This window comes from Ursus arctos, unplaced genomic scaffold (genome assembly GCF_023065955.2).
Source record: "Ursus arctos isolate Adak ecotype North America unplaced genomic scaffold, UrsArc2.0 scaffold_3, whole genome shotgun sequence".
Classification (NCBI taxonomy): domain Eukaryota; kingdom Metazoa; phylum Chordata; class Mammalia; order Carnivora; family Ursidae; genus Ursus; species Ursus arctos.
This window is the reverse complement of record NW_026622985.1, coordinates 97,378,249-97,404,362: the sequence shown is the minus strand read 5'-3', so window position 1 is coordinate 97,404,362 and position 26,114 is coordinate 97,378,249. Positions and strand designations below refer to the sequence as shown.

Below are 26,114 nucleotides of genomic sequence, written 5' to 3'. Positions count from 1 at the left end.
TTATATATCATGTAGCTTCTGCAAAACATCACTGTGAGTGGATTAAAGTGAAAAAGGCAGTGGGGCGCCTGGGTAGCACAGTCGTTAAGCGTCTGCCTTCGGCTGAGGGTGTGATCCCGGCATTCTGGGGTTGAGCCCCACTTCAGGCTCCTCTGCTGGGAGCCTGCTTCTTCCTCTCCCACTTCCCCTGCTTATGTTCCGTCTCTCGCTGGCTGTCTCTCTGTCAAATGAATAAATAAAATCTTAAAAAAAAAAAAGTGAAAAAGGCAAATAACATCTTAGCATCATTATGAAAATAGTTTTGACCTCAGGGACCCACTAGGGTTTCCTACACCACACTGTTGTACAGCTTTTCTAGCACGAGTTTAATCTGAGACATGAGGCGTGGCCTTTACAATGTCTCTACTGAATTCTCCCCATATCCTTCCCCCCAACAGCTCCCTGTGACCCCCCCTCACCAGTGTCTTTTTACTTTGACTGGTTGAGATTCAAATATCTTCAGCATTGTGTGAGCTGTTACAATTGTTCAACTTAGAAATTCCCAGTAGCTGTTCTTTGTCCTGGTTCTTTGTCCTTGTTTGGCTTCCTATATATGCAGCTTGGTGTTTAGCCAAGGACTTGAGGGAAATTCTGTGTAGATTTCTAGAGCTCTTTCTCTTATTGCTCCTTCCTTTCCAGGACTCTGTCCTGCCAGTTGCAACTGTCTTAGCCTCCCAGAACTCCATCATGTGTCCTGAACTCAGTGAGACCATTGTAGTTTGCTGGAGTTCTCCCTCTCTGGGCAGCATTCCGGAAAACTGTCGACAGCAGAATATTGTAGGACTCACCTCACTCGTTCTCTCTTCTCAGAAGCCACAGTCCTGTACTGCTTTTTGTTCAATATCTTTAACAAGTGTTTCATGGATTTTGCCCTGTTTGCTAGTGTTTTATGGTGGGAGAAAGGTCTCATCCCAGGCACTCCATCGTAGTTGAAGCAAATGTTCTCACAAACTATTGAACACATCTGTCAGAACTTTAGACCTGGTGTCATGAATGAAACCCTGCATAATTCCTTTCTTGAAAGAGCTTTTGAAAATAAAGACTAAACCAGTTCAGTAGGAGAAAAAAAAAGGTTGATGTTGGTGGTCTTCAAACTCTGGTGGGAGCTGGGAGGGCCTTTCCTTGGGTGGGGGTGCTGGGAGGCTGTCCAGACGTGGCAGTGCTCCAGGGAGCTCAGAGAACATGACATAAGCATGGTAGCCCAGGGTTGGGAGGGAGGAGGTCTGGACTGACTGACTTGAGCAGTTTGAATGGTGGTGGGCATAGAAACCAGACTGAGGTGTGTTGATGAGTGAATATCACTGAGTAACTTGAGAATTTGGCTGTAAAGGGCCATAGGGTAGGTGACTGTGAAATAGGAAAACTTAGTAGGAATGAAGATACACGATAGCTTGGATCTGTCTCCCCCTATCTTCATCATATTGTTCTTCTGAGCCAGAGATCGGTCAGTTGCATCACAGACGCCAAATCTGGTGTACTGTTTTTATAAACGAAATTTTATTGAAACACAGCCATATTCTTTTGTCGGCATATGTCTGTTGTGGGCTTCACACTGTAGTGGCACAGTTGTGTAGTTCACAGACCATATGCCCCACAAAGTTCAGAGTATTTACTGTCTGACCCTTTATAAAATAAAAGTTTGCTGGTTACTGCTCTAAGCCATCCTGCTCCTCCTATCCCAAGCTCTTTCCTCTGTTTGGATAAATAATATTATGACTTGATAATCTCTGACTAATTTAAAAGAATCAGTAAGCTAATCAAAGTAGTACATACACATACTTACACATCAAATGGCTTTAAAAGCCTTATGATGATTGGCTGGCTTCTGTCCTACTCTGCCTCCACGTTTCAGCCCTGTCCCCCAGGCAGCCACTTCTGATCCTTGCAGGTCCTTCTCATAGTTACCTTGAAAGCTCTAAGTAATACGCTGCTGCTTCTGCTGTATCTGTGTTAGATTTTGTTGACTTTCTGCTATGAATAAATAAATGCCAATTTACGTCTTGAAATATACCCCCTTCATTCCCCAGCATCCTCCCAATATAGTTGTTTTACTACATTTAGTTAATAAACAGTGTTGGTTATGACTCATTACGTGTTCACTGGAGATCTGAATAGTTTACTATGGCTTTGTCTTGGAATTTTTCATAGCAAAAAGAAAATAATGATTCATGATTTTGTTGTTTGTTTTACTTACTGTAGAAGCATGATCATATCAAATTATTTTGGCAAGTAACTTTTTCTGGAAAAAGTCCTACCCTGTCCTGACACTCCCATTTTCTCTCCCATCATATGTGCTGGTGCTTCTAGGTCTGTTGCTCAGGGCTCATTCTTCAGCTCCCCTGGGCTGAGGTCTTTTGTTGGGTTCGTTTCCTGCATGCATGTCTTCCTTGTTTTTGGTATAACCCTCATGTCTCTGACTTCATTCTAAGAGGTATTTGGGAACTGAAGTTTGAGTCATTGTATCCCTAAAAGGTATTCTACTTTGTATCTTGGAAAGTATATTCCTGTAGAATTGGAAACTATTACTGTATTTTACTATCCAGAGTTGGAAAGTTTGATGCCATTTTGATAGTTGTTTTTTACTTAGCTCTTTTCCTTTTCCTTTCAGAAAGCTTTTAGACTTTCTTATTCCTCATTATCTGAATTTTTATTCTGTGTTTTAATTGCTTGCTATTTCATTATAACACAACTAGTTTGTGGTCCTATCTTGTAGATTCTAGTTTTTTGAGACCTTTCATTTGGTTCCAAATTCATAATTGTACATGGTGTGGCTGCTTTGAGAAGTGTGTAAGTATAGAATTTCTCAAACTTTCCTGCTTAGAGCCGGTGACAGAGAATAAACAGAGGAGTGATGACCTTCAGAAGTCCCAGTTTCATGGCCTCAAACCCTCCAAGATCATGAAATGTCCCTGGGATGTATTTTCTTGGGAATTCATGTTGTACTCTAATTTTTTTAGATTTTTAAATATTGATTTTAATACACAAATCCTTTTGCAATGTACACAAGTTTCAGAAGTATGAATTCATGAAACATCACAGATGGAAACTAAGCCAATACATTTTCAAAACCTATGTTAACAAGAAAGGGGCAATATACTTGATTTCTTCAAAATCTAGCCACCACATCTGTAAGTAGACATAAAGTACAGAGGATGAGGTAGTTAATGTGGTTTGACAAGCGGCATGAAAGTGTGTACTGCTTTCTGTTACTCTGCCCAGTTGGGAGGGGCTTGTGAAAGTACATGTCCCCAGACCAGGGTTGGGCCACTGTTGGTGCTCAGTACCTCTTGCTTGCTTGCCTCTTCTCTGCTTCCTGGTACATGAGCACCACAGACTCATCTATATGGCATATGTGATCATGCAGAATGAGGAGTAGGTCAACGTGTAAGTCACTTGGATCGGTGGTTTCTTTTACAGATCACTAAAGTCGTTCTTAGCAAAGGTTGGAGGTGCCTGGAGTGCACCGTGTGTGAGGCCTGTGGGAAGGCGAGTGACCCCGGAAGACTCCTGCTCTGTGATGACTGTGACATAAGCTACCACACCTACTGCCTCGCCCCTCCTCTGCAGACCGTGCCCAAGGGGGGCTGGAAGTGCAAATGGTACTCCAGGACTTACCTCTCCCTCCTTAGTCTCGCAAGTGCACCAGTGTTTCCACACTAGTTCTTAAAAATTAGCCACACCCACTTCATTGCATAATAACATGTTGATTATGATAGATGCCGTGCCACTACTCAGAAAAATGTTCAGATATGCATTAAATAATTTCCCCCTATTCTGTTCTTGTGTAGCTTCTTGAATTCTGGTCACTAAATAACTACATAAATAAAATGGAGACTTGTTGGGGGGGTATTGAATTTCAGGTGTGTTTGGTGCAGACACTGTGGAGCAACATCTGCAGGTCTGAGATGTGAATGGCAGAACAATTACACACAGTGTGCTCCCTGTGCAAGCTTGTCTTCCTGCCCTGTCTGCTATCGGAACTATAGAGAAGAAGACCTTATTCTGCAGTGTAGACAATGTGATAGGTATTGTGCTACTTTAAAAATTTTTTTATCTCTTGTAAGCTTTTCTCTTTTAAATATAGCAAAAGGAAATTGGAAACTAACTTTCTTCTATCTTAAATTTAAGAAACAAGACTTTTTGCTTTCCAGATTTTCTGTCAGCTAGAAACTTACACAAGTTTCCTGTTTCATATCCACAATTCCAGACAAAGATTTTAAACTTGGGGCTTTTAAGGGTTTGTGAATCCCTTGCAATTAGATGCAGAATTATTGCCTGCATATGTGCATTTTTCGACGGAGGGTTTTTGAATCTTTTATTAGATTCCACAAATGATCTCACACATTTTATTTTCCATAAACTACTTTTTCTTAAAGCTCTAGATACTAAATGTCTAGATACTGGGCACGAGCTCCACCCTCTCTCAGGAGTATGTGAGGAACTTCACAATCAAGACTGTTTTCTTTGGTTTCATTGGTGTGTTGTGCTCCATTAATAGTTAGCACTGTATGTGTAATATTAACAGTGGTATTATTTCATCAGTAGTACAGGATTCTCAGGACTCTGCCTATCTATTCTTTGTTCAAAGGCAAGATAGCTCCTTTTTTCCCCCAGTTAACATTCAGCCTCAAGTACGTGAGCTCTGTCTGTTCCACGGTAGAGGCACATCACATGGAGCACATACGCACGAAACCGTTCGCAGACTTCTGAATTCCTCCGTACTGGCCCAGACTAGCTTCCTTGCTGTCTCTGATATTTTCACTATATGATCTTAAAACAGTAATCCCGTCCTCCATATGCTTTTGCTTCCTTCCTAGTACTCGATCTCATTCCCTTTTCTTTGCTTATTCTCCGCTCTGAAAGTTTTTGTGGGTCAGTAGGCGTGGTTAGGAGAAAGGGCAACGTGGGCAACGTAGGAGAACGTCTTTGGGGCTTTCAGTGCAGCAACTGTCAACTCCTGCTCTAGTTCTGTTTTAATGTACAAAATATGGTCTTTTTAGATGGATGCATGCAGTTTGTCAGAACTTAAATACTGAAGAGGAAGTGGAAAATGTAGCAGACATTGGTTTTGATTGTAGCATGTGCAGACCCTATATGCCTACATCAAATGGTAAGAAAATACTGTGAACAGTGAGTGGGTCTGTGCTCCTCTAACTCACTTGTGCTGTGCTGTCCATACCCAGTGTGTGGGCTTGCCTCTCTTTTCTTTTTGTGAAACAGTTATTTCAACAAGTTTTATATGAAAAATAAGTCATTTTAGTTATAAATTAACTCTTTTTATCCCAACTTAATATGTTAAAACAATTGGCTTACATAAAGAAAATAAATTAAGCATGTATTATAGGTATACAGTGTAATTTTCCCTTCTTGACTCATCATCTTGTAGTTATTGGGAATATGTAGAAATCCATTGTGTTAGTTCTTACCCTGGCCATTTCTTCCTCTATGATGTATGTTTTCTCCACTACTTCTCCTCGGTGTCTTTAAAGACAGCCTTTAAACTCTATTTAGTATTTAAGTATTTATTTCAGTAAAATGGGTACAGAAATAGAAAATTTAATTATATGTAAATCCCTAAATATTCCTTTGCTGCAAATATTACACAATTTTTTTTTCTTTTCCATTTCAGTGCCTTCCTCAGACTGCTGTGAATCTTCCCTTGTAGCACAGATTGTCACAAAAGTGAAAGAGCTAGGTAAAATCTGGAGCGCTTTACTGGCCTGTCCTTTATACAGAGCATGCAAATGCTGAATTATTTATATAGCCAACCTGCCACGTGTTCCATGAAACCCGCCTTTATCATACAAGTGTCCGGCCTAAGTCCCCCAGTGTTGTAAATCATTTCTGTGATTGACATGTGTAATGTTCGTCTTTCATGTGACACTGCTGCTATTAGTCTCAGCAAAATAGCAGTGAAACAACCACTCTTCATGTAATCATTGACTCCATACTTGCTTTGGTTTCATTGCTATATTACTGTGCTTAGTAATCAATTTGCAGAAAATAAGGCCTGGTTAGCAAACAGTGATTTTTTTTTTTTTTTAAAGAATTAATTCAGTTCTCTTACTGTTTTTTTTTTCTGTCATGAATCAGAGTGGCGACTAATAGGATACTTTTATTAAATTATCGTTCCTTTGTCTAATTCTGTTTGATATCATCGGATACAAAAACATTTGAATAGTACAGAAGTTGTCATAATGGATAGCAATTTTGTACATTTAAAAATGTGCAGGATTTCTACTTATTCCCTACCTCTCCCTGTCAGTGATTAAACTGATACTTGGCTCTCCAAATTGGCTTCAGTAATATTCTTGTTTATCTTATATAAATTGATTCTCACCTTTTAGTCTGAAAAGATAGTCCAGGAAAAGGCTCATAGTTGAGTAGCTGAAGCATAACTTTTAGCTTCAGTGCTTTCTTTCTAAATCCTTATGTTGATAGATGAGAAAAAAAATGCCAGGTAGACCTTTGTAACCTTTCTGCTTTAATTCAAGGAAGTTCGACCAATTTTTCTTACTTAAAGTTGAGTACGGTTAATTATTTGTACATTTCACATACGGTTGCTTTATAGTCACAGTCCCTTCACATGGTATTTCGGAACTGCAATCAACTTACCAATGCAAATTGAAGTGAGAGTTTTAATGTGTATCCTTGCAATATTGTAATTTTAGATCCACCCAAGACGTACACCCAGGATGGTGTGTGTTTGACTGAATCAGGGATGACTCAGTTACAGAGCCTCACAGTTACAGTTCCACGAAGAAAACGGTCAAAACCAAAGTTGAAGTTGAAGATTATAAATCAGAACAGCGTGGCTGTCCTTCAAACCCCTCCAGACATCCAATCAGAGCATTCAAGGGATGGAGAAATGGATGATAGTCGAGGTAATACTGATTTATTTTCCGTTCAAAATGTTCACAAGAATTAAAGCATATAAAATAGTTTTTAGAATACATATATTTTATCTCAGGGCAAATTCTACTGTCTTAGGTAACCCTTGATATGACCCTTGGCCTTTCTAAGTGAGTTGTCTTCTTGGACTTTTCAGCTTCTCTTCCTTTCACATGTTCTCTGGAACAGACGTACATTACAGAAATCTCCAGGAAGATCTTAGATAGGAAAATTCAGAGGGCTGGATGCTAGTTGGCTAGGTGACAGCATGAACCTCAGATGCTGTGAACTCAAATACCATGGCTCAGTTAAAGTAGGACTTGATCCATGTGTTCCTACATGGAAAAACCATTATTAATGTTCAGGTGCAAATTTATGGTCACAGATGTTCATTATAAGCTTATCTGTTTATAACTCTTTTCTTGATCCCCGTAGATATCAAGGATTTTCTAGCTGAGTCCTTGAGATGACAAAATAATTTTAGTAGTATTAAATTCAATGAGTTATATTTTTGCTTATCTCTGAAGAAGATTACCACAGGCTTGTTTCTTTTAGGTTGGTTGTTTCTTTTCAGCTGACTCAGAAACAAAATATATTTTGGTTCCATCATGTTATTCAACAGTGTTTATTGAATCATACTCTGTGCTGGATGTTGGAAGTCATGTCAGTGAACAAAGCAGATGAAATTCTCCGCTTATGGAACTTACTTTTTAATGTTAGGAGAAAAGATTACTTAAAAAAAAAAAAACCAAGAACACATAATAAATGAGTTGATTGGCACGTGCTGTAGAAAAACTAGCATTGGAGTACGAGGAATGGAGTGCGTGTGGTGATGTGAGGTGTGGAGTGAGCTGGAAGCAGAACTTGAGCACAGACGTTGAAGCGGTGAGTGAGCGAGCGCTTGGATTATCTCAGGGAAGAGCATCCCAGACAGCAAGAAGGCCAGTGCGCAGGCTGTGGGCAGGAGTGTGCCTACTAGCATGTTTGAGGAATGTCATGAAGACCAGGGTGTCCAGCAGTGAACAAAGGTGACAGTCGGAGGTGCCGAGGTCAGAGGTCCAAGGAGAGAGAAGGCGTGACTCTGTAGGTCACACAGAACCACAAGGCCATGCTTAAGGAGTTTGCATTTCCTGTGGATGGACTAGGAGGTGATTGGAGGTTATTGAAAAAATGGTGGCTTAATCTTACTCATACTTTTAAAAGGCACACCCGGCCGTAATGTGACTAGACTACTGGGCCCAGGCGTTGTGGCATGTTGATGGATCAGTTAGGGGGCTGCTGCAGGAGGCCGGTGAGAGATTGTTCTTCCTGAGAATGGGGGTCTCACATTTCCTTCACAGTGGTGTGTTTTTGGTCTGTGTGGTTGGGATAAGAACTTTCTGATACTTAAGTATAGTTGGTGTTCAAATACATCTTGATTTTGAAGTTTTAGTGATTTGGGGCTTGTGAAGAAATAGTCTGTATATCTGGAAGGAATTGATCAGATTACCATCAACCAGAGTACAGTGAAGAATTCTAGTTTCTACAGACAGTCGATGTCTGAAAAATGATTCCATATTTACCCAAATCTGGGAAATGCTGCATTTCACACAATTTGAAATGTTTCTTGACAGTACACATTAAAAATTCCCACAGTATAAGAATATAGAACCTTTTAAAAACTTGGGCAGAACAACAACAAAAAGGCCTGAGAAGGTTTTCCCTTTGACTACTGTATGACAACACCATGGGAAACGATGGATGTTTCCTCAACTGGGCAGTTTGCAGACTGAGGCAGTCTGAAGGTGTGCATCCCCATAAAATAACAAGTAACATCGTGCATCGATTCCACAGGAGTTTATAAAGGCCAGATGAACTTGGGATGTTCCTAAAATATTGTACCAATGCCCCTTCATTGTTGCTTTTGCTAACTGTTGATTCTTCCGATAATATATGTTTCTTCAGGAAACAGTCACCTTGGTGTATCGGAAACAAATACTTTGTGCAACAGAAGCAGGCTTTTTTCTAATTCACTTACTCTAGGATCTGGGATCTGGAAACCTTGTTAGTATAAAAAAAAAAAACAACCACAAATCTAAAGTCAACAGAAACACTGTGCGTGTCTCAAGAGTGGGAACACAGTGCCTCCCCTTCTACATGGCTACCTCAGCGTGGACCCTCCCAGCATGAGAGGGACATCTGGAGGTGTGGGCCTAGGGTTGCCTTTAGGCTCTAGCAAGCAAAAGGGGTGGGGTAGATAGAGTGGAGCCAGGAATCATATTAAGTAGTGGGAGGAGAGAGGAAGCAGCCAGGTGGATAGATTATTACTGTCTGTGACGTTAACACTAATTCTCTAAATTCTTAAATTTGATTTGTGGAGTACTAGTACATTCACATGGTATAAAACTGAAAAAGAATAAGGGTAAGTAGTGAAAGTGTCACTCTCTCTTCCCTGTCCTCAATTTTGGATAGAGAGGTTTTGGTAACTAGGTGATACTCAATTACAACTGTAGTTGGCCTCAGGAGAGGGTTCTAGGCTAGACAGACAGCCTCAGGGTCCTGAGCCTGAAGATGTAATTGAAGGTAAGCGAACGACTTCTTAACTGCAAACTGATTTATAATTGTCTTTTTGAGCGTTCTCCCTGTGTGTTTCCCTTACCCTGATGCTGTTATTTCATTTCCTGAAAACAGTGCATTTAAGCAGCATGAGTTCAATAACCATTTGGGGCCTTTTCCATCTTTTTCTATACTTTCCCCACCTACTGGGATGCACAGTTAGAATGACTCAGTGGCCACTTTACCTTGCATTTCCTATTACACAGGAATTCTGTATTTGATAGATTTTTCCAGTTTTATCTCTACATTTACTTTCCCCAGAAGGAGAACTTCTGGATTGTGATGGGAAATCAGAATCTAGTCCTGAACGGGAAGCTGTGGATGATGAAACTAAGGGAGTAGAAGGAACAGAAGGTGTAAAAAAGAGAAAAAGGAAACCATACAGACCAGGTATAGTCCTGTGCTAGACATCTTAATGTAATCAAAACTTAGTTAATTTATGAAAAATATAATATTGAGGGCTTCAATTATAATTAAATAATCAAGATAAAATGTATCTCCTTAATAGCTCTCTAAACAAACTTGAATGTAGAAGTTGAAGGACTGAACTATTTCAATATGTTTTTTTAGGTGGAAATTCTTTAGGTTGAATATGTGAATACTTCACAATAAATCATTATTTTAATGCCTTATCCCAAATGTTGTCCATTGTATTAAATGCTTTACTATGTTGGCTTTTATTTGTACTTGGACTTTTAAAGTCACTTATTTATTTTTCCCTTGATGTATACTTCTGTAATTCTTTTAATTTTCAGCATTCATTTTTAATATTCTTTATGTTTTTGAAACTTATTTTCATGTTTGTGCAGGAGTCAGTAAATGCACCATTAGAGGGTAATATGACAGGGTTCTTGTGCCTCTTAAAATTTATAGTTCAGTTAATATATGGACTGATAAAATTCTCTCTTACTTCCTCCCTGCCCCAGAAGTGGAGGGAGAAGCTATCTTGCTTATCAAATTTTATCTGCCTTATTAGAAAAAATTACTGAACTGGTCACAATGCAGAACGTGTAGGCTTGCTTTAGGCAGTTTATTAATGTCTATTTACCAGTCAGTGAGACATTAGGTGGAATCAGTTCAGTCTTTATTCTTCTCACTGCTTATATTTTGTTGATAAGAGTGTTCTAAATACCTTTCGACGTGCAAGGAAAAACTTTCTCACTGTCGTTTGTATTCTGCAAGACCTTTAAGGTAACCTTCCACAAGACGGGCCACATCTATAACAAGACCTATTACCTTCATCCAAGAGGAAAATTATTTCATTTCTTCCTGATTAGGAGGCTTATAACTACACAGACTTTTTTAGACAATGCAAATTCCTTCTGGAAGCTTGTATTTATTGTGGTTTTTTTTCTCTCTGTCTCTGCCTCCCATGGAGGTCATCCTCGTGACTGAGGGACCCATTAGGTCACAAAGTGTATTAGATGGCTGTATTCTGTGACGCAGACTGTTAGTGTTGACTATGTATTGGGCGCTGTTCTATGCACTTTACATTTAGCAATTACATTTAAAATACATGTATGAGGACGTGAGGTGCTAGACGCTATCCCTGTTATAACTGTGAGGGAACTGAAGCACTAAAAAGTTAAATAACTTGCCCAAAGTCAGGCAGTAACCAGAATTACAGTTTGGCTCCAGGTTCCGTGCTTTTAACTACAGAGCAGCTGTATGTGTCTCATGTCCAAGGGCCCTAACTAGACATGTTACCCCTGAAGTCATATGGATTTTGTTTGGATCATTTAGTTTTGTTTATATCTCATTTATCTATTCTCCCACAGCTAATGTACAAGTAATTTGAATGATAACATATGAGTTACTTAATGTTTGTTAGGTATAATTTACTGTAAGATTTACTTTGCTGCGAAGAGGAAATGCATGCATGCTTTCTGTACTATAATAATGTATTTTTATACCTGTTCGGTTAGTGATAAGGTAACAGTAGCTTTGACTTCTTTTAATTGGCTTATTTCCAAACTCTTGTATTGTGCATAAGAATGTTTATTGATTTAAATTAGCCCATATTGGATTTGGGAAATGCTTCTAAACAATTTCACCCTACTTACTGTGAAAATACAGGGAGAAATCAATTATTTACAAAGTTACCCAATTTCTTTTTTGGATAGGTATTGGTGGATTTATGGTACGGCAAAGAAGTCGAACTGGGCAAGGAAAAACGAAAAGATCTGTCATCAGAAAAGATTCCTCAGGCTCTATTTCTGAGCAGTTACCTAACAGAGATGATGGTATGGTCCTGATTTTGTTTGATTTAATCCCCTTTTCTTGCTATTCCTATTGAAAAGAACCGTCCTAAGTAATGCTGCAGCCACAACCTATTGCTTCTTACTGATCAAAGATGTGAGTGCCTGTAGAGTTCATACCTATAATATAGAAAATAGGTTTCACAAGGAAAAGATTTAAGTCCAGTAGAGTATATTCCTCTGAGATTTTTTCTTAAACAACTTTCTGTTTTTCTTAAGTTAAATACAGTGTAGGGACTGGATCACTTGGTTACACCAAGTGCTTCCCAGTCATCTCACAAAAGGCCTTTCTTTGTCTGTCTTAGCTCCTTGGTATAAAATTGGAGACTTTGGACTATTTTGTTGAAAGTGACAGGCTGCTCCAACAATTTTTAACAAAATTGTATAATGTTTTGGAAACATGTCCTCCAACTAATATTCTGTCATCCTCACATAGATCTTCAAAGAAAGCTAAATCATTGCTTAAACCATAGCTTGAGAATTGGTTCTAATGAACACATTGTGTCGGTATGGTCACAGTCTGTATGCTTTATGTATTTTAAATGCTTTCTGTAGGGTGTGAAGGAAAGAGATGTTTTCAGCATATGCTCTGATTAGAGTTCTTCCATTATAATGGGGTGGGGTTTTGACCTGTGAATTAATGAAAATTGCAAATTGTGTTTTTAAAAGTAAGCACCAGATGGTTTTAAAGGAGTTTCTAATATGACTTACTATGGCTGTAAGAAGCCTGAAGAAATGTGACATGTTCAATGGGACTGGTTTTGTGCTTTCCATCTTTCTCTATTATGTCTTCTAATTTTAGTTCCGTTAGGTCAGTATTTTATCCCTTCATCTGCGGCATCCGGAGTCATCTGTTGAGTGTTTATTGTATTATGCATTGTTTCCTTTTCTGAATTGCCTTTTTAGTATTTTAACCCTTTCTAGTTTCTCCTTACAGCTCACTCCTCCTAGTCTCAGTGCTCTGTTACTTCTGTATGTGTCTAAGTGATGCAGAGTATAAAGTATTACCTCCTTTGCACATGTGATTCTCCTGTGTGTCTCTCCTGGCCCCTTCTCCTAGTACCTCATTTCATTGTATTTATTGTCTGAGATACATAGTACACGTACTATATTAAAACATTTTTTTCTTACCTTGAGCTCATATTCTGTAGAACATTCTCTGAACTTTGTGGACTGAATTGAAGGTGGCTTCTTTCAGAGAATATCTGCATCTGTTATCGCCAGGAACATGAGGTCTACTATCCCAGGACTTCTTTAGCTTAAAGAATTTAGCCTAAATTCTTGCCTTGAAGTTTTTGGTCTGCCTGTGTTATGAATTCAGGTTTCTTACACATTAGGGCTATATTGAGTTTATGAACTCTCAGGGAAGATTTTCACTTTTTGCCTTTCTACCCAGCACCAAATTCCATGACAAGATGACAAGCAGTTTTCTTTGCTGTTGGTGGTGGAGAGGGGGAGGGGGAGGTGAGTGATATATCGGGGAGGTGGGGGTTGGGAGGGTGTATTTCTTGTTAAAACAACTCCAAGCATGGACTTCTTCAGGGCCTCACATTTATAGGAGGCACCTCTGCTTAATCTCTCTGTCTTGCAGGGAGAGGCTTTAAACTTTGTCTTCTAGTTCCCGTTTCTCATGAGGCTCTGAAAACTGGAGCTCACAGTCACTGGATTTTAGCAAAATTTCAGAGAGCTTTACTTAGTTCTTTGCCTATTTCTTTCTGTGGTACCTGTTTTACCTTAATTTTTGGTCTTTGAGGATTCTTTATTTTTTGGTAGATTACTGTACATTTAAAACGATTGTTTAAAGAGTGTTTATCCACCATTTTTAGTTTTCAGAAGAGTCAGTGCACTTGCGTACTCTGGCAACAAAAGTGACTGCATTGGTTTCCAGAAGGGGTGTGTTGTTTGCCTTGGGAATATGAGCCTGTCATTTGATTGCTTACCTATCTGCTTTAAATAGTGTACTTACTCCTTTGCTAATTTCACAGACCAAATTGTGTTTTCTTTCCATTTCTCTGATTGATTTTAAGATTGAGCATTCATAGCATATTAATGAGCATATTTGTAGATAGTAATATATTATTATAATATTTATGTACTACAAAAACCTACTTTGCAATAAATCACTGAACTTGGAATTGCTTAATTGAAGAACACACATTTTTGAAAAGACTTTTGTTGGCTATGACCGAGAAACTCTACAGAAAGTTGTTCCTGCTAAATTGCCTTGAGTAGTATATATGAATAGCCCTTTTCCCCAGACTCGTGAGCATTGTGTATTTTCATTATTTTCATTTTCAACACAATGTTGATGTTAAAGAAAACAATTTTCTGCTTTGCAAGTAAGGAAATACTCGTTAAGAGACAATAGTAAATGCATACTGATAGTAAATAGACATGCAATGTATTTTTTTATGATACTTAAAACTGACTAATAAACTTGCTTTGACATCTTTTTGTGAAAAAGCTTGTTTGTCAAGTCCTGCTGTACACCTTAAACTTACACAGTATTGTATGTCAATTATATCTCAATAAAACTGGAGAGAAAAAAAGAAAAAGCTTGTTTGTTTATATGGATCTGAGTATATGTTGATAAGCTATAAAGTTACTTTGGGTGGATTTGTCTGGAAATTTTAAATACCACATACTTATAAATGTGACTATTGTTTCAGGCTGGAGTGAGCACTTACCAGATACTCTAGTTGATGAATCTGTTTCTGTTACTGAAAACACTGAAAAAATAAAGAAGAGATACCGAAAACGGAAAAATAAGCTTGAAGAAACTTTCCCTGCCTATTTACAAGTAATGCTTTGCTTTACATTATATTGTGTAGTTGATTAACAAAAAATGTATTGAGTTTTGGAAAATGGTTTTGTTATTTTTGTTAATGTTTTACTTGTTTTAATTCGTTATCTTAAGTACCATTTTTTACCTTTCAGAGACCCACAGAAATTAACGTTTACCTTTTTTGTGCCTTGGTACTTTTCGTAAAGTTCTTTTTTATCCCAGTTTTTCACTTCTGAATATTTCATAAGACGACAAGGACATTTTGAACTGGGGAAAGCTCATTCTTCTAAACCATTTGCACCTGTGTGCTCCCCAAACCCATGTCCCATGGACAGCTCTCTTTGCCAGTACAGGTCAGAGTAATTACATTCACTGAATAAAGATGGCTTTTTAGCAGCCAAGTTATAGCTTTAATAATTGTTTACTACTTTTAGAGGCCAGTTATCCAAAGCTTTAAGTGGAATTGTTTTTGTTTTCTAAAATATATATCAGAAAAACATCCCTCAACATGAAACATTGTTTACTAGGTGTAGGCCGCATGCATATAGAAATCTCTAGCTCATCTGTAAGTGTGAAGTCACAGAAGAGTTCCGAACCATGTGATGTTGTACTGGAAAAGGCCCTATATTAGAGCTAGGACTCGGCCAGTCTTCTGTCTTCAGGTGTGGAAGTGGGAGTGGAGTGGACTGTCACGGAGTGTCCATCTGCTCTGTTCCTCCCACAGAATAATGGCCTACAGAGATACTGCTTTATTGCTTGAATCACAGTTTTTCGTATGTGGTTTTTTTGTTTGTTTGTTTGTTTTTTTAAATCTTAATTTTCCAGTTGGCTCTTAACTCGTTTTAAAATACATTTCCATTCAGCTGACATCCAGCTTCTTCAGTTTTCTTTTTTGGTAATTAGAAGTATGAAAATCAAATACTCATTTGAGTAAAAAGTCTTCTGTGTTTAATAAAACTTTTAAGTGTAGTGTATAGTATGTAGTCATGTATATGAGTGTAGATTTTTATTCGACAGCTAATACCTTAAGGGCAGTGTCCATTTTAGAGTTGAGCCTTTAAGGTTGGAGTCCTGGGTTTAAATACCGCTCTCCTACCAGTTAGCGATGTGATCTCGTTCTGTTCACCATCCGTGTGCCCCGGAAATGTTGAGAGATGGAATAGGAACTGTGTGTGTAAAGTGCTTAACTCATGCCATGCATGTTGTCTGTCTTTAATAAATGTTTTATTTTCCCCAGATTCCCTTCAAATACCCATTCATCCTGTGTACCCCCTTTCTTTAACATAATAGGCATTTTATTGGTCAGGAGATAGCCCCCCCTTGTTTAGATTATCTTTCATTGCATCCTTTTTGGTTCCTCTCATCCCCTTCCCCTCCCTTTTAATAATCCTTTCTTGGGACTATCGAGTAGATAACATGCTTCTCCACCCCCACCTCCTCCTATTGATCCTTCTGTAAAGTGTAATATGTATTTAGGAAGCCTTCTTTAACTGTTCATGAACATACGAAAATTCTTTGGAAAAGAGCCTTTAAAAGTAGTGAATCTGATTTCCTGATTACTGCTGTAATCTTAATCTGTTGAGTTGGATTGTTTCCTCTGGTGTACATCAGTAATACCTTACCTTTCTTTGGGCGGGGGGATGTGAAGGAAACCTTTGTGATGCTGCGAGTTCTTGGACATCTTGTGGTGTCAGTTGTATTTTTCCCCCATTGACTGAGGGAATACATAGTGATGAAAGCCCACAGGAATTCAGTAGCCATTTTCCAGTTTTTCTTTGTTAATCTTAACACTGTCAGGATAAACTATAAATGATTGTATAATCTACCCGGTAGAAATATTTATGTGGTCTCCTAAGACCTAGTGCTGCTATGGGACCTTAGGAACCCCTGTAGTACATTTAAAATCTCCAGTTCTGGTAGTCACAGTATCAAATCTGAAGCCATGTGGAACCATTCCTTTATATAAAGTTAATAAAAAGCCATAGAATTAATAAGAATGTTACAGTTTTTTTATAAATAGCACTAAAGTCTTCATGAGTTTTTTTTTTTTTAATCTTGCTAATCATGTTCTCAGACTTATACCAAAGGCATGAAATAAACGATCTCTGAAGTTGTAAGATGCTCTGCTATTCAGTGTTTTTCCTAATGATAAAAGCATCACTCCTAAGAAACAGACCATACTCTACCCAGGACTCTAACTTTACTGATTTTCAATTTTTATTTTTGTAGTGAAACAGTTTGTTCATTTAAAAAATGTGGAAATTTCAAATCAATTATATCATCACCTCTACCAAGCTTCACATACCTCCTTTCCCATCGCTTAGCAGAAGTTAGCATTGTTAACAGTTTGGTATTTATTCTTCAGAACTTGTTTTATAATTTATTTTTGCATAGTGAAAGTAGTCTTGCTTGGTTTGTATTTGATGTTTTGCTGGACATATCACTCAAGGTGCTTTCTTTTAATACTGTATTTAGAGCTTTTCTTTGAGAGCATAGCTCTACGTCCTTTTTAAAAATTGATGTGTTTTAAAGTTTGGGCGTCAATAATTTGTTTAGCCATAATGCCTTTTGGCAGACATTGAAGCTGCTTTCACTTTTGGTATTATAAAAAATGCTGCAGTGAACCTTTTCTGTGTATATATCTTTGGCAAGAGTATGTTAAATGTCAAGTTTCTGCAGAACGGTCCTCTACAAAGGATCCTTTTTCTAGACAGGACCCCCTTACAGAAAGAGACTAGAGCTTCTCTGTTGGGTTGAAGTGAGGTGGGGCGTGGGGTGGATCCCAAGGGCTTCCTTTTTTCTCTTTATTGATCATTGAGAAGTTTTGGAGAGATCCTCCAGTTGTAAACAACTTAGCTTGAAACACTGGTCTCTAGGGTAGAGGAAGTATATTGAAATGGAGAAACGTTAATATGAGTAAGTGAATAAAAAGCCAAACGCCTTTAATAGTAGTAAATTTTGTGCACATAGTATGGTTCACATGACTATAAAAACCCTCTTTCAGATTTATAGCATGTTAAGTCTTTAATGTGGTTATGTGAATCAATATGAGGTTACTAAATCTACCTGAGGTATGTAAATATTAAAGCTGTAGATCAAAGCCTTTTGCTGTTCTCTGCAAGTAATCTATAAATATTAATAATATTCATGAAGCCTTAGTTTTTCTTATAATATGAATTAAAGTGCCAATAGTAGTATAAATTTATCAGTTTTTAAATTTAATTGTTGCCTAATCTCCTGGAATTATTAGATTATTATATTGCAGTTCCTAGAAGCACAGTTGACATAATTGTATGGTCTTATTTGCATAATTTTATTTGTCTCTAGTAATACTACAAAAAATCTTTTAAAATAAGTGAAATAAAGGGAAATTGTATAAAGCAATTGACAGGTTATTTCTATATTGTTCATATATTTTTGTGTTCAGTTTCTATATTCTTGAATACCAAGTTTTTGTGTTATTTCTGCCTTCTTGTCAAAAATGGCAGAGCTACCTGTTAGCATTTTAGAATTTTATAACTAAATCAATCATTTTCGTATGTGCTTATCTTTATCTAGGAAGCTTTCTTTGGAAAAGATCTTCTAGATACAAGTAGACAAAACAAGCTAAGTTTAGAGAATCTATCAGAAGATACGGCTCAGCTTTCATATAAAACAAACATGAACACAAATTTCTTGGATCCTTCCTCAGATCCACTGCTTAGTTCATCCTCAACTCCAGCAAAACCTGGAACTCACGGTATGTGGAATAATTTACAGATAAGTTCTTCATCGTGTGACATTTGTATTCCATGTAACTAAACCTTTGAAATGCTTTAGTTTGGCCTCACATGCATTTTAAAAGTCAACCTCATTGATGCATTCAGTAAATGCAACTACTTTAAGTGGACAGGTCTGTAGGATTTGGCAAATAAATTTATCTGTGTAACTACCACCAAAATCAAGGGTTGCAGAAGAGAATGTTTAGTTTATAATATGCTAAGGGTGATGTAAGGAGGTGTAATTTTGCCATAGTCGGTGAGTAATAAATGTAATAATCTTTGACTTAAGTGAGATACATTTTTGTTAATTACATTAACCCAAAGAAATTCAAAAGAAGGGAGGAAAAAAGAATGCTGTAGCTGGAAACTGGCTGACGGACTGTGTTAATTCAATGAAATATATTGTGTTAGATCACAGTTTCTTACTGACTGTTTGGGCCAGATGAACCCTTTTTGGAGGGAGGCCCCATGGTGCATTGTGGGATACTTGGCAGCATCTCTGTCCTCATGCCGTGATGACCAGCAGCATCTCCAGATACTGCCAAGTGTCTCCTGCAAAACCGCCCCTGCCTGAGAACCAGTGCCCTCGGTGTAGCGAACGTGGGGACTGTTGAGAAGCAGGGAAAGGTATAAGAATGTAATAGTTTGTAAAGTGATACTAATGTCAGCACAGCTCTAGGAGTTGTGATTTTTATCTTACTATCAGTTATAAATTAATGTTTTTCTGACAAGCTTCCTTTTTACCATTTATTACTTTCTTTAACTCAGTGAATTTTATAAACTCAATTTGGAAAATAAGGTAACCTTTTACTGAGAGATGACTTTTGATATATTACGGCTCCATTAACTTGGCATTACCCTGGATTGATACACAGCCTTTTATTTTAACTTCTCAAAATAAAATTAGAAGCAGTCTTACCCGCTCTTGTACACATATAAGATGTCCAGTCTTATTGTTGGCAACGGGGAAGTTAAAACACTGATCTAAAGGCCATGCTTTTTGTTTATCTTAGCAGATCATTTTACTTTTACTTTAATTCTGTTGCTTTAAGTGCTTACCTGCTCTAATCCATGTCAATATTTTGTTAATATATAGCGAAAGACTTGAGGATCCTTTAAAGAGTATCTTACTGGGAAAATCTTGACTAGCCATTTAAAAACTTAACTAGCACTTATTTGCACTTGAGTTTTTATGAGGAAGAGAACCGAAGTTGAAGAGAAGGCATATTGTGGCAGGAAAAACATTGATAAATTCACAAACTGCAGAGAATGGTTCAGTGGTGAAGCCAGAATATGGAGGACTAGAACGGCACCTGTTCCAAATCCCAGACCAAATGGGACGTTCTCTGCTGCTGGACTTCTCTGGCCTTTCCAACAGGGAAACTTAAAAGTAGCAGCTTATTGTTGTATTTCAATCAGTATAATCTATCACATCAGTTCTAATGATTTGTTGGTAAGATAGAAAAATCCCTTTCTTCAAGTAGGGGTGTGAACTTTTAAAACATTTTTGAAAATATGTTAGTTGTAATTCATGTAGTAGAATTCCATTGGTTTAATACACACACACACACACAACACACACACACACACACACACACACACACACACACACACGATGCCTGAAAGAATTCAGATTTTTGCCCTTTCAGGTGTCCAGAGAATACACTTATGAAGTAATTTTATTTCTCTAAAAACTTTACAAATATTTGGGTACTTAATTTACATTAGTTTTTGGTTTGAAAAATTATAGTATTTTTTTTTAAAGATTTTATTTATTTATTTGACAGAGAGAGAGACAGCCAGTGAGAGAGGGAACACAAGCAGGGGGAGTGGGAGAGGAAGAAGCAGGCTCATAGCGGAGGAGCCTGATGTGGGGCTCGATCCCATAACACCAGGATCATGCCCTGAGCCTAAGGCAGACGCTTAACGACTGTGCCACCCAGGCGCCCCTGAAAAATTATAGTATTCTTATGTATGAATTCTGTTTGAGAAGTATATGTTTAGTGGGACAAGGCTATTTGTGTGTCTTCAGGGATATTTGATCTAGGATCTTACAAGTATTTTATGTCCCCTCCTCACTTTTAAAGTAAAAACACAGTTGACATGGATTAAAAAAATGCAGATGTTTCGTAACTTAAATGAATGATATAATTGTTAAAGCTAGCCTATTGTCTTACTGATGAGTCCAGAAACCACCTTTGGAGTCCTCCTTGACTCTTATTATCTCATACTACACACCGGATACATCCACACATTTATCTCTGCCTTCAGAATGGAGCCCAGAGTCAGCCATGTCTTCCCTCCTGCTCTAGAGTGCTCGCTGTCGCCACCTCTCACTTAGACTACAGCAGCAGCCTTTGGACTGGTCTCCAGGCCTCCCCTGTTGCCACACTGCCCATGCCCTCCTTCCCCAGTCTGTTCTACACATGGAAGCCAGTGCTTTCCCTTTCAAATATCACTCATATCCCCTTCTAGCTAGCCATCAGCTTTCCAACAGGTTCCCATTCTGCTTTGTATTTCAGAATAAAGCTCAGTCTTCACCATGACTTATAAAAGCATACATAGTCTCACTTAGCTGCCTTTTATTTCCTACCACTCCTTCCCTTCATTACTGCGATCAACTACACTGTCCACACTTGGCAAAACCCTTCCTGCTCCTGTCTTTCCATCTGCTTTTCCCTTTGCCTGGAGTGTTCTCTCCATCTTTATGCATATTACTCCCTTATTTCATTTACATTTATCCTTGGTCATGTCCTTTAAAAGGTCTTCCCTGACCACTTTATCTAATATTTATCATCTCCACATCTTATTCTTAATCCTTTGTCCTTATTGTTATCTTTATAGCACTTACACTGCTATCATTTATTTGCTAACTCTCTCTGAGAACGTAGGCCTGCACTTTGTTTTGGTTATTCTGAATTCCCAGTAGCTGGAACAATGCCTGTTAACATAATCCATAGACATAATTCCGTGGGTACTGAAATATTTTTAATAAGTGAATGATTAATCAATATTAAAATCAAAGTTGGAAGTAGGCATCTAATTGGATGGTACCTACTTTATATTTTACAAGGAATTTCTAAATAATGCGTTTGACTTTAATATTTATCTTCCGTGTTTTATTTTCTAGATGTCACTTTCTTAATACAGTTTTATTTGCTTTCTTATAGCATTCTGTTACACTTTTATTGCCATTATTTCTCTTATTGGTCTTTATTTGAAATTTATTGTTAATAAATAGTCACAAAACAAAAATAGTCTTAATTTTTAATGTTTTGTTATTCAAAACATAGGTATGTGTTTTCTTTGAAAAATTCCTTACTTTAGAAGTAATAATCTTATGATTCTAGCCCTTAACTCAGCATCTGCTGTAGTCTAGATGTTTAGTGAATGGTTGAATGAGTGAGTGTGTTTTAGAACTTAATGTCTAGGACAATATTGAGACTTTAAAAATATACTTGCTATGCTTAGGTACGACTGATGACCCCTTAGCTGATATTTCTGAAGTCTTAAACACAGATGATGACATTCTTGGAATAATTTCAGATGACCTTGCAAAATCAGTTGATCATTCAGGTATATATGTCTATATTTGTCTAGTGTCTGTTTTATGATACGATGAGAGGTGTATGTGTGTGGAACAAGTTTAGTCTTTTCTCTGAAACTGAAAGAAAGTTTGTTTTGGCTTTGTCAAAGAACTCATCATTTTATTTGAGCTACCTCAGCTTTTCTGCTTTAGGAGAGGAAATAGCAAGTTAATTTCTGTTGTCTTTCTAATTGCATCAAACTTAAGGCTTGTCGCCCTGCGGTCTTGCTGTATCTTGTTTCTTCTTTTGTTTGCATTGCCCCTCACTTCCCGCTCCTGTGGTAATCATCCATTTTATTTGGTTTGGGTCTTGTAGGTCTTGATTTATGCACTTTCCAGGTTGAGAGCTCACCTTTTCCATTTGGTAAGAAACTGAGCAATGGATGACGGCTGACTAGAAGTAGTCTTTTTTATAGTGATACCAGCTGAAACAACCTGTAGGTGCATGCATATTGTTATAGTGCTAATTTGTCACTAATCCATACTTGCTTTTCCTGTTGTGCGTGCAGCTAAAGCATGGTACAGCTGTGCTGTGCTTTGGATGACTTTATCAGTAGTTCTTTTTTTTCAATGAATGGTTTTATTCTTCTTAATATGTAATTTATAATATTACCCACATGTGTTAGAGTTAGCTCCTAATACAAGAGTATATAAAGGCAGACTAAATTTTAGTTTTTAATAGTAGTAATATTGAGAGAGCATGATGAAGTAGATGATAGACCACTTTTAAGTGTGATTTTCACCTGAAAACCAATTTGTATGAAATAAACCGTGTTATATTATAAACCTAACCTGTATCTTGCTTTGTGACTACAGAGTATTTCCAAAATATGATCTGTAGTTGAAATTACTCACAAAAGGATAATTTTTACTAAACATTGAGAATTTTAAAGCAGTTCATTAATTTATGTGAAAGTCTATCCCTCCTGTGTCACATACCTCAGGTAATAGTTGAACTATACATTGGAAACCACTATTTTCCAAGCTAAAGCAATCACTTGTATATTAAATACTGTGTATCGAATCTTCTTGTAGGTTACTGTATTAATGATGTAGTGCTTATCTTTTTGTGGAAATTTAGAACCAGTTGTGTTCTTCTATTCCTCAGGAAATGTATCTACTTTGATTAAAATACAACTTTAGTAAGTGGCACCTAAGTTTACAAATACATTGTGCCTGATTTTTACCTATTCACTACTCAAATTGATACAAGAACCATGATTAATTTAGAATTACAAACTTTTCATTGCTCTGTTTTAATCATGTTGTTGTGTATTAATGCAGGTAAATAGTGCTGTGCATTTTATGTGAGTATTCAGAGTTCACTTGTAATCTGTTTACTTTGCTCCTCTAGCTGGAATAGATATTGGTCCTGTCGCTGATGATCCATCCTCTTTGCCTCAGCCAAGTGTCAATCCGAGTTCACGACCATTAAGTGAAGAGCAGCTAGATGGAATCCTCAGTCCTGAGCTAGACAAAATGGTCACAGATGGTAAAATATTTGCCCTACATCTAGGCTTTCTAAAAGACATGAGTAAATATGATTTTCAAAGATTTCTGCATGCTTCTTTATAATTTAACTTCTCTTCTGATCATTTCTGTGTCAAATGCTATTTTGTGTCAGTATGTTGAAATGGTAGCTGTTAATATTTGTGTTTCTTTATTTTATCCTAGGAGCAATTCTTGGAAAGTTATATAAAATTCCAGGTATTCTGTTCTGTATTTCGAGTTTATGAAAATGGCATTCCATATACTTTGGCTCTGATAGTCTTTTATTTTAATCTTACCATCACTGTAACTCTGTCTCACAGAGCTTGGAGGGAAGGATGTTGAAGACTTGTTTACTGCGGTGCTCAGTCCTGCGACCACTCAGCCGGCTTCATTACCGCAGCCCCCTCCACCTCCAGCACCACAGCTGGTGCCCATACACAGTCAGGGTATGTCAGCTCTAGAAAAGTTTCGTAAGTATGCCCGTGCAGTGTACGTGCCTTTACTAAAGCAAATCAGCCTTGTCCCTTAGAAACAACATATACAAACCAATAGGAGAAAACCCTCTTTTGTGTCCATGGAACAATACTTAATTTGAGTTTATCTCGGTCACTCACCTATCTCCTTGAAGTGCCTGGCCCTCTGTGATCCACTTTGTGACCAGAGTTCTTTTGCTCACGTTACTGGCAGTGGGGAGGCCAGCGCCTGCCTGCTACCCTTCACCAGTCTGGCTCCCCTTCACTCAGCCCTTTCTGCACACTTGTTTGGAGCGTGACCCCCCTCCCCCCACACCTGGCTGCCTGGTCTCAGCTTCCCTGTCATTTCCTGAGTTAGCAGATCACCACCTCCACACCCAGCCCTGGGTGTCCATTGTGGCAGGTGGCACAAATATAGACGCCTGTTTGGACAGTTACGGTTTTCCTTCAGACTGTGAGCTCCTGGAAGGCTAGGGTCCTGTCTGTCCCAGTCACTGTCTACTCCGCCACGAGTGTGTGCTCACACTTCCTTTCAGAGTAAATCCGCCAGCTTTCTCCACTGTCAACTTCCAATCTCTAATTTTGTAGAAATCTGCCTTCTTTGTGTGATCAGTTTTCTTCTACCTACTTGTAACTAGTTGCCAGATAAGTTTAAGGCTTTAATTTCTCCATGTTTCTGGAGAGCTGAAATGGGTAACCTAGACTTAAAATTTGTGGAGGTATGGGGCGCCTGGGTGGCGCAGTCATTGGGCGTCTGCCTTCGGCTCAGGGCGTGATCCCCGCGTTCCAGGATCGAGTCCCACATTGGGCTCCTTCGCTGGGAGCCTGCTTCTTCCTCTCCCACTCCCCTGCTGTGTTTCTTCTCTCGCTGGCTATCTCTCTGTCACATAAATAAATAAAATCTTTAAAAAAAAAAAAATTTGTGGAGGTAGGTGAAGAGACAGCACCACAGGTGTGGGAATCTCCTGTGGGGGTGATTGGAGTCCTGTGGACTGGTGTGAGTCTTTGGTAGTTTGAACATAGGGTCATGTCTCTATATCCTGTTGTCATTGCTTCATGATGATACACCGAGTTAAGTAATTCAGTGATACTTTTATAAACCCTTACACTGTTTTTGTATAAGTGCTGAAATATGCAAATAATTTAATGTTATCTTTACTACCAATTTTGTGTATACATGAAAAATGTCATAATGCGCATAATTAAAATATTTTAGTTTGTGCCAGTTTAGCCTCTAAACAAATTTACCTTGATTTTTGCTAGACTAAACATGTGATTTACATTTGGATAAAACAGACTCATCATAAGTGCTTCTTGTCTTAATTGTTCCCATATGTTTTCTTAATGATTAAGAATGCAACACTTCAGTATTTCTCTTCTCAACATATTAAGAAGAAAAACCCTATCTCCATGTTTTCTGAAATGGAAAGTATGTATTTTAAAAATCAAATCAGTTAAAGGTGCAGTTTCTTTTGAGAGAGAGAGCGTGTGTGCATGGGCAGAAGGGAGGGTAGGAGCAGAGGGAAAGGGAGAAATAGAGAATCTTAAGTAGCCTCCACACCCCGCGTATAGCCTGACGTGGGGCTCGATCTCACGACCCTAAGATCATGACCTGAGCTGAAATCAAGAATCAGACACTTAACTGAGCCACCCAGGCACCCCCAAAATTCAATTTTTTAAAAAGATCTATTTATTTTAGAGAGCTAGTGAGAGAAAGAGAGGAGGGGCAGAGGGAGAGGGAGAGAATCCTAAGCAGGCTCCATGCCCAGTGCAGAGCCTGATGCAGGGTTTGATTGCACGACCTTGAGATCAGGACCCAAGCCGAAATCAAGAGTCAGAGGCTCAACCGACCACACCACCCAGGTGCCCCAAGATGCATTTTTTTAAATAAACAATTTTACTATCATTATTTAAATGCTTTCACAGTGTAGGCTCATTTTTGAAAGGTTTTGAGGGGATGGCTTTGTTTTTTTAGGTGCTTGTGTGTAATGCAAAGATAAGTGAGACTGCCTACCCAAAGGAGTTTATAATCCTAGTATTATAGACTTTCAGGTATACAGCTAATTTATATCATAGTAGACCGTGATTCAAGTAGAACCTTAAGAGTCATTAAGATTTCAAGTCATGTTTCAAAGAGTAATAATTCTGATTTAAGCACAAAGCATGATCAGGTCACATACACAGTGACACATAGATATTCAGTAACGGCAACTTGAACATTTTTCAGAGCAAAGA

The 26,114-nt window shown here is 38.1% G+C and overlaps 1 protein-coding gene across 33 annotated transcripts in view; it reads left to right on the top strand.

Moving 5' to 3' along the window:
• Window positions 1–26,114, top strand: part of KMT2C (lysine methyltransferase 2C) — a 272,539-nt gene that overhangs the window by 193,910 nt on the left and 52,515 nt on the right. For 18 of the 33 annotated variants that reach the window (XM_048212977.2, XM_048212974.2, XM_048212973.2 and 15 more), the window contains 14 exons: window positions 3,457–3,638; window positions 3,900–4,064; window positions 5,040–5,149; window positions 5,669–5,734; window positions 6,711–6,923; window positions 9,787–9,915; window positions 11,649–11,768; window positions 14,453–14,583; window positions 18,127–18,307; window positions 21,801–21,905; window positions 22,232–22,279; window positions 23,270–23,449; window positions 23,590–23,622; window positions 23,727–23,876. In XM_048212977.2, the coding sequence (XP_048068934.2) occupies window positions 3,457–3,638; window positions 3,900–4,064; window positions 5,040–5,149; window positions 5,669–5,734; window positions 6,711–6,923; window positions 9,787–9,915; window positions 11,649–11,768; window positions 14,453–14,583; window positions 18,127–18,307; window positions 21,801–21,905; window positions 22,232–22,279; window positions 23,270–23,449; window positions 23,590–23,622; window positions 23,727–23,876 (1,813 nt within the window). The remainder of the gene's footprint in view (window positions 1–3,456; window positions 3,639–3,899; window positions 4,065–5,039; window positions 5,150–5,668; window positions 5,735–6,710; window positions 6,924–9,786; window positions 9,916–11,648; window positions 11,769–14,452; window positions 14,584–18,126; window positions 18,308–21,800; window positions 21,906–22,231; window positions 22,280–23,269; window positions 23,450–23,589; window positions 23,623–23,726; window positions 23,877–26,114) is intronic. The other 15 variants (XM_057304569.1, XM_048212999.2, XM_057304572.1 and 12 more) reach the window with 8 other exon arrangements.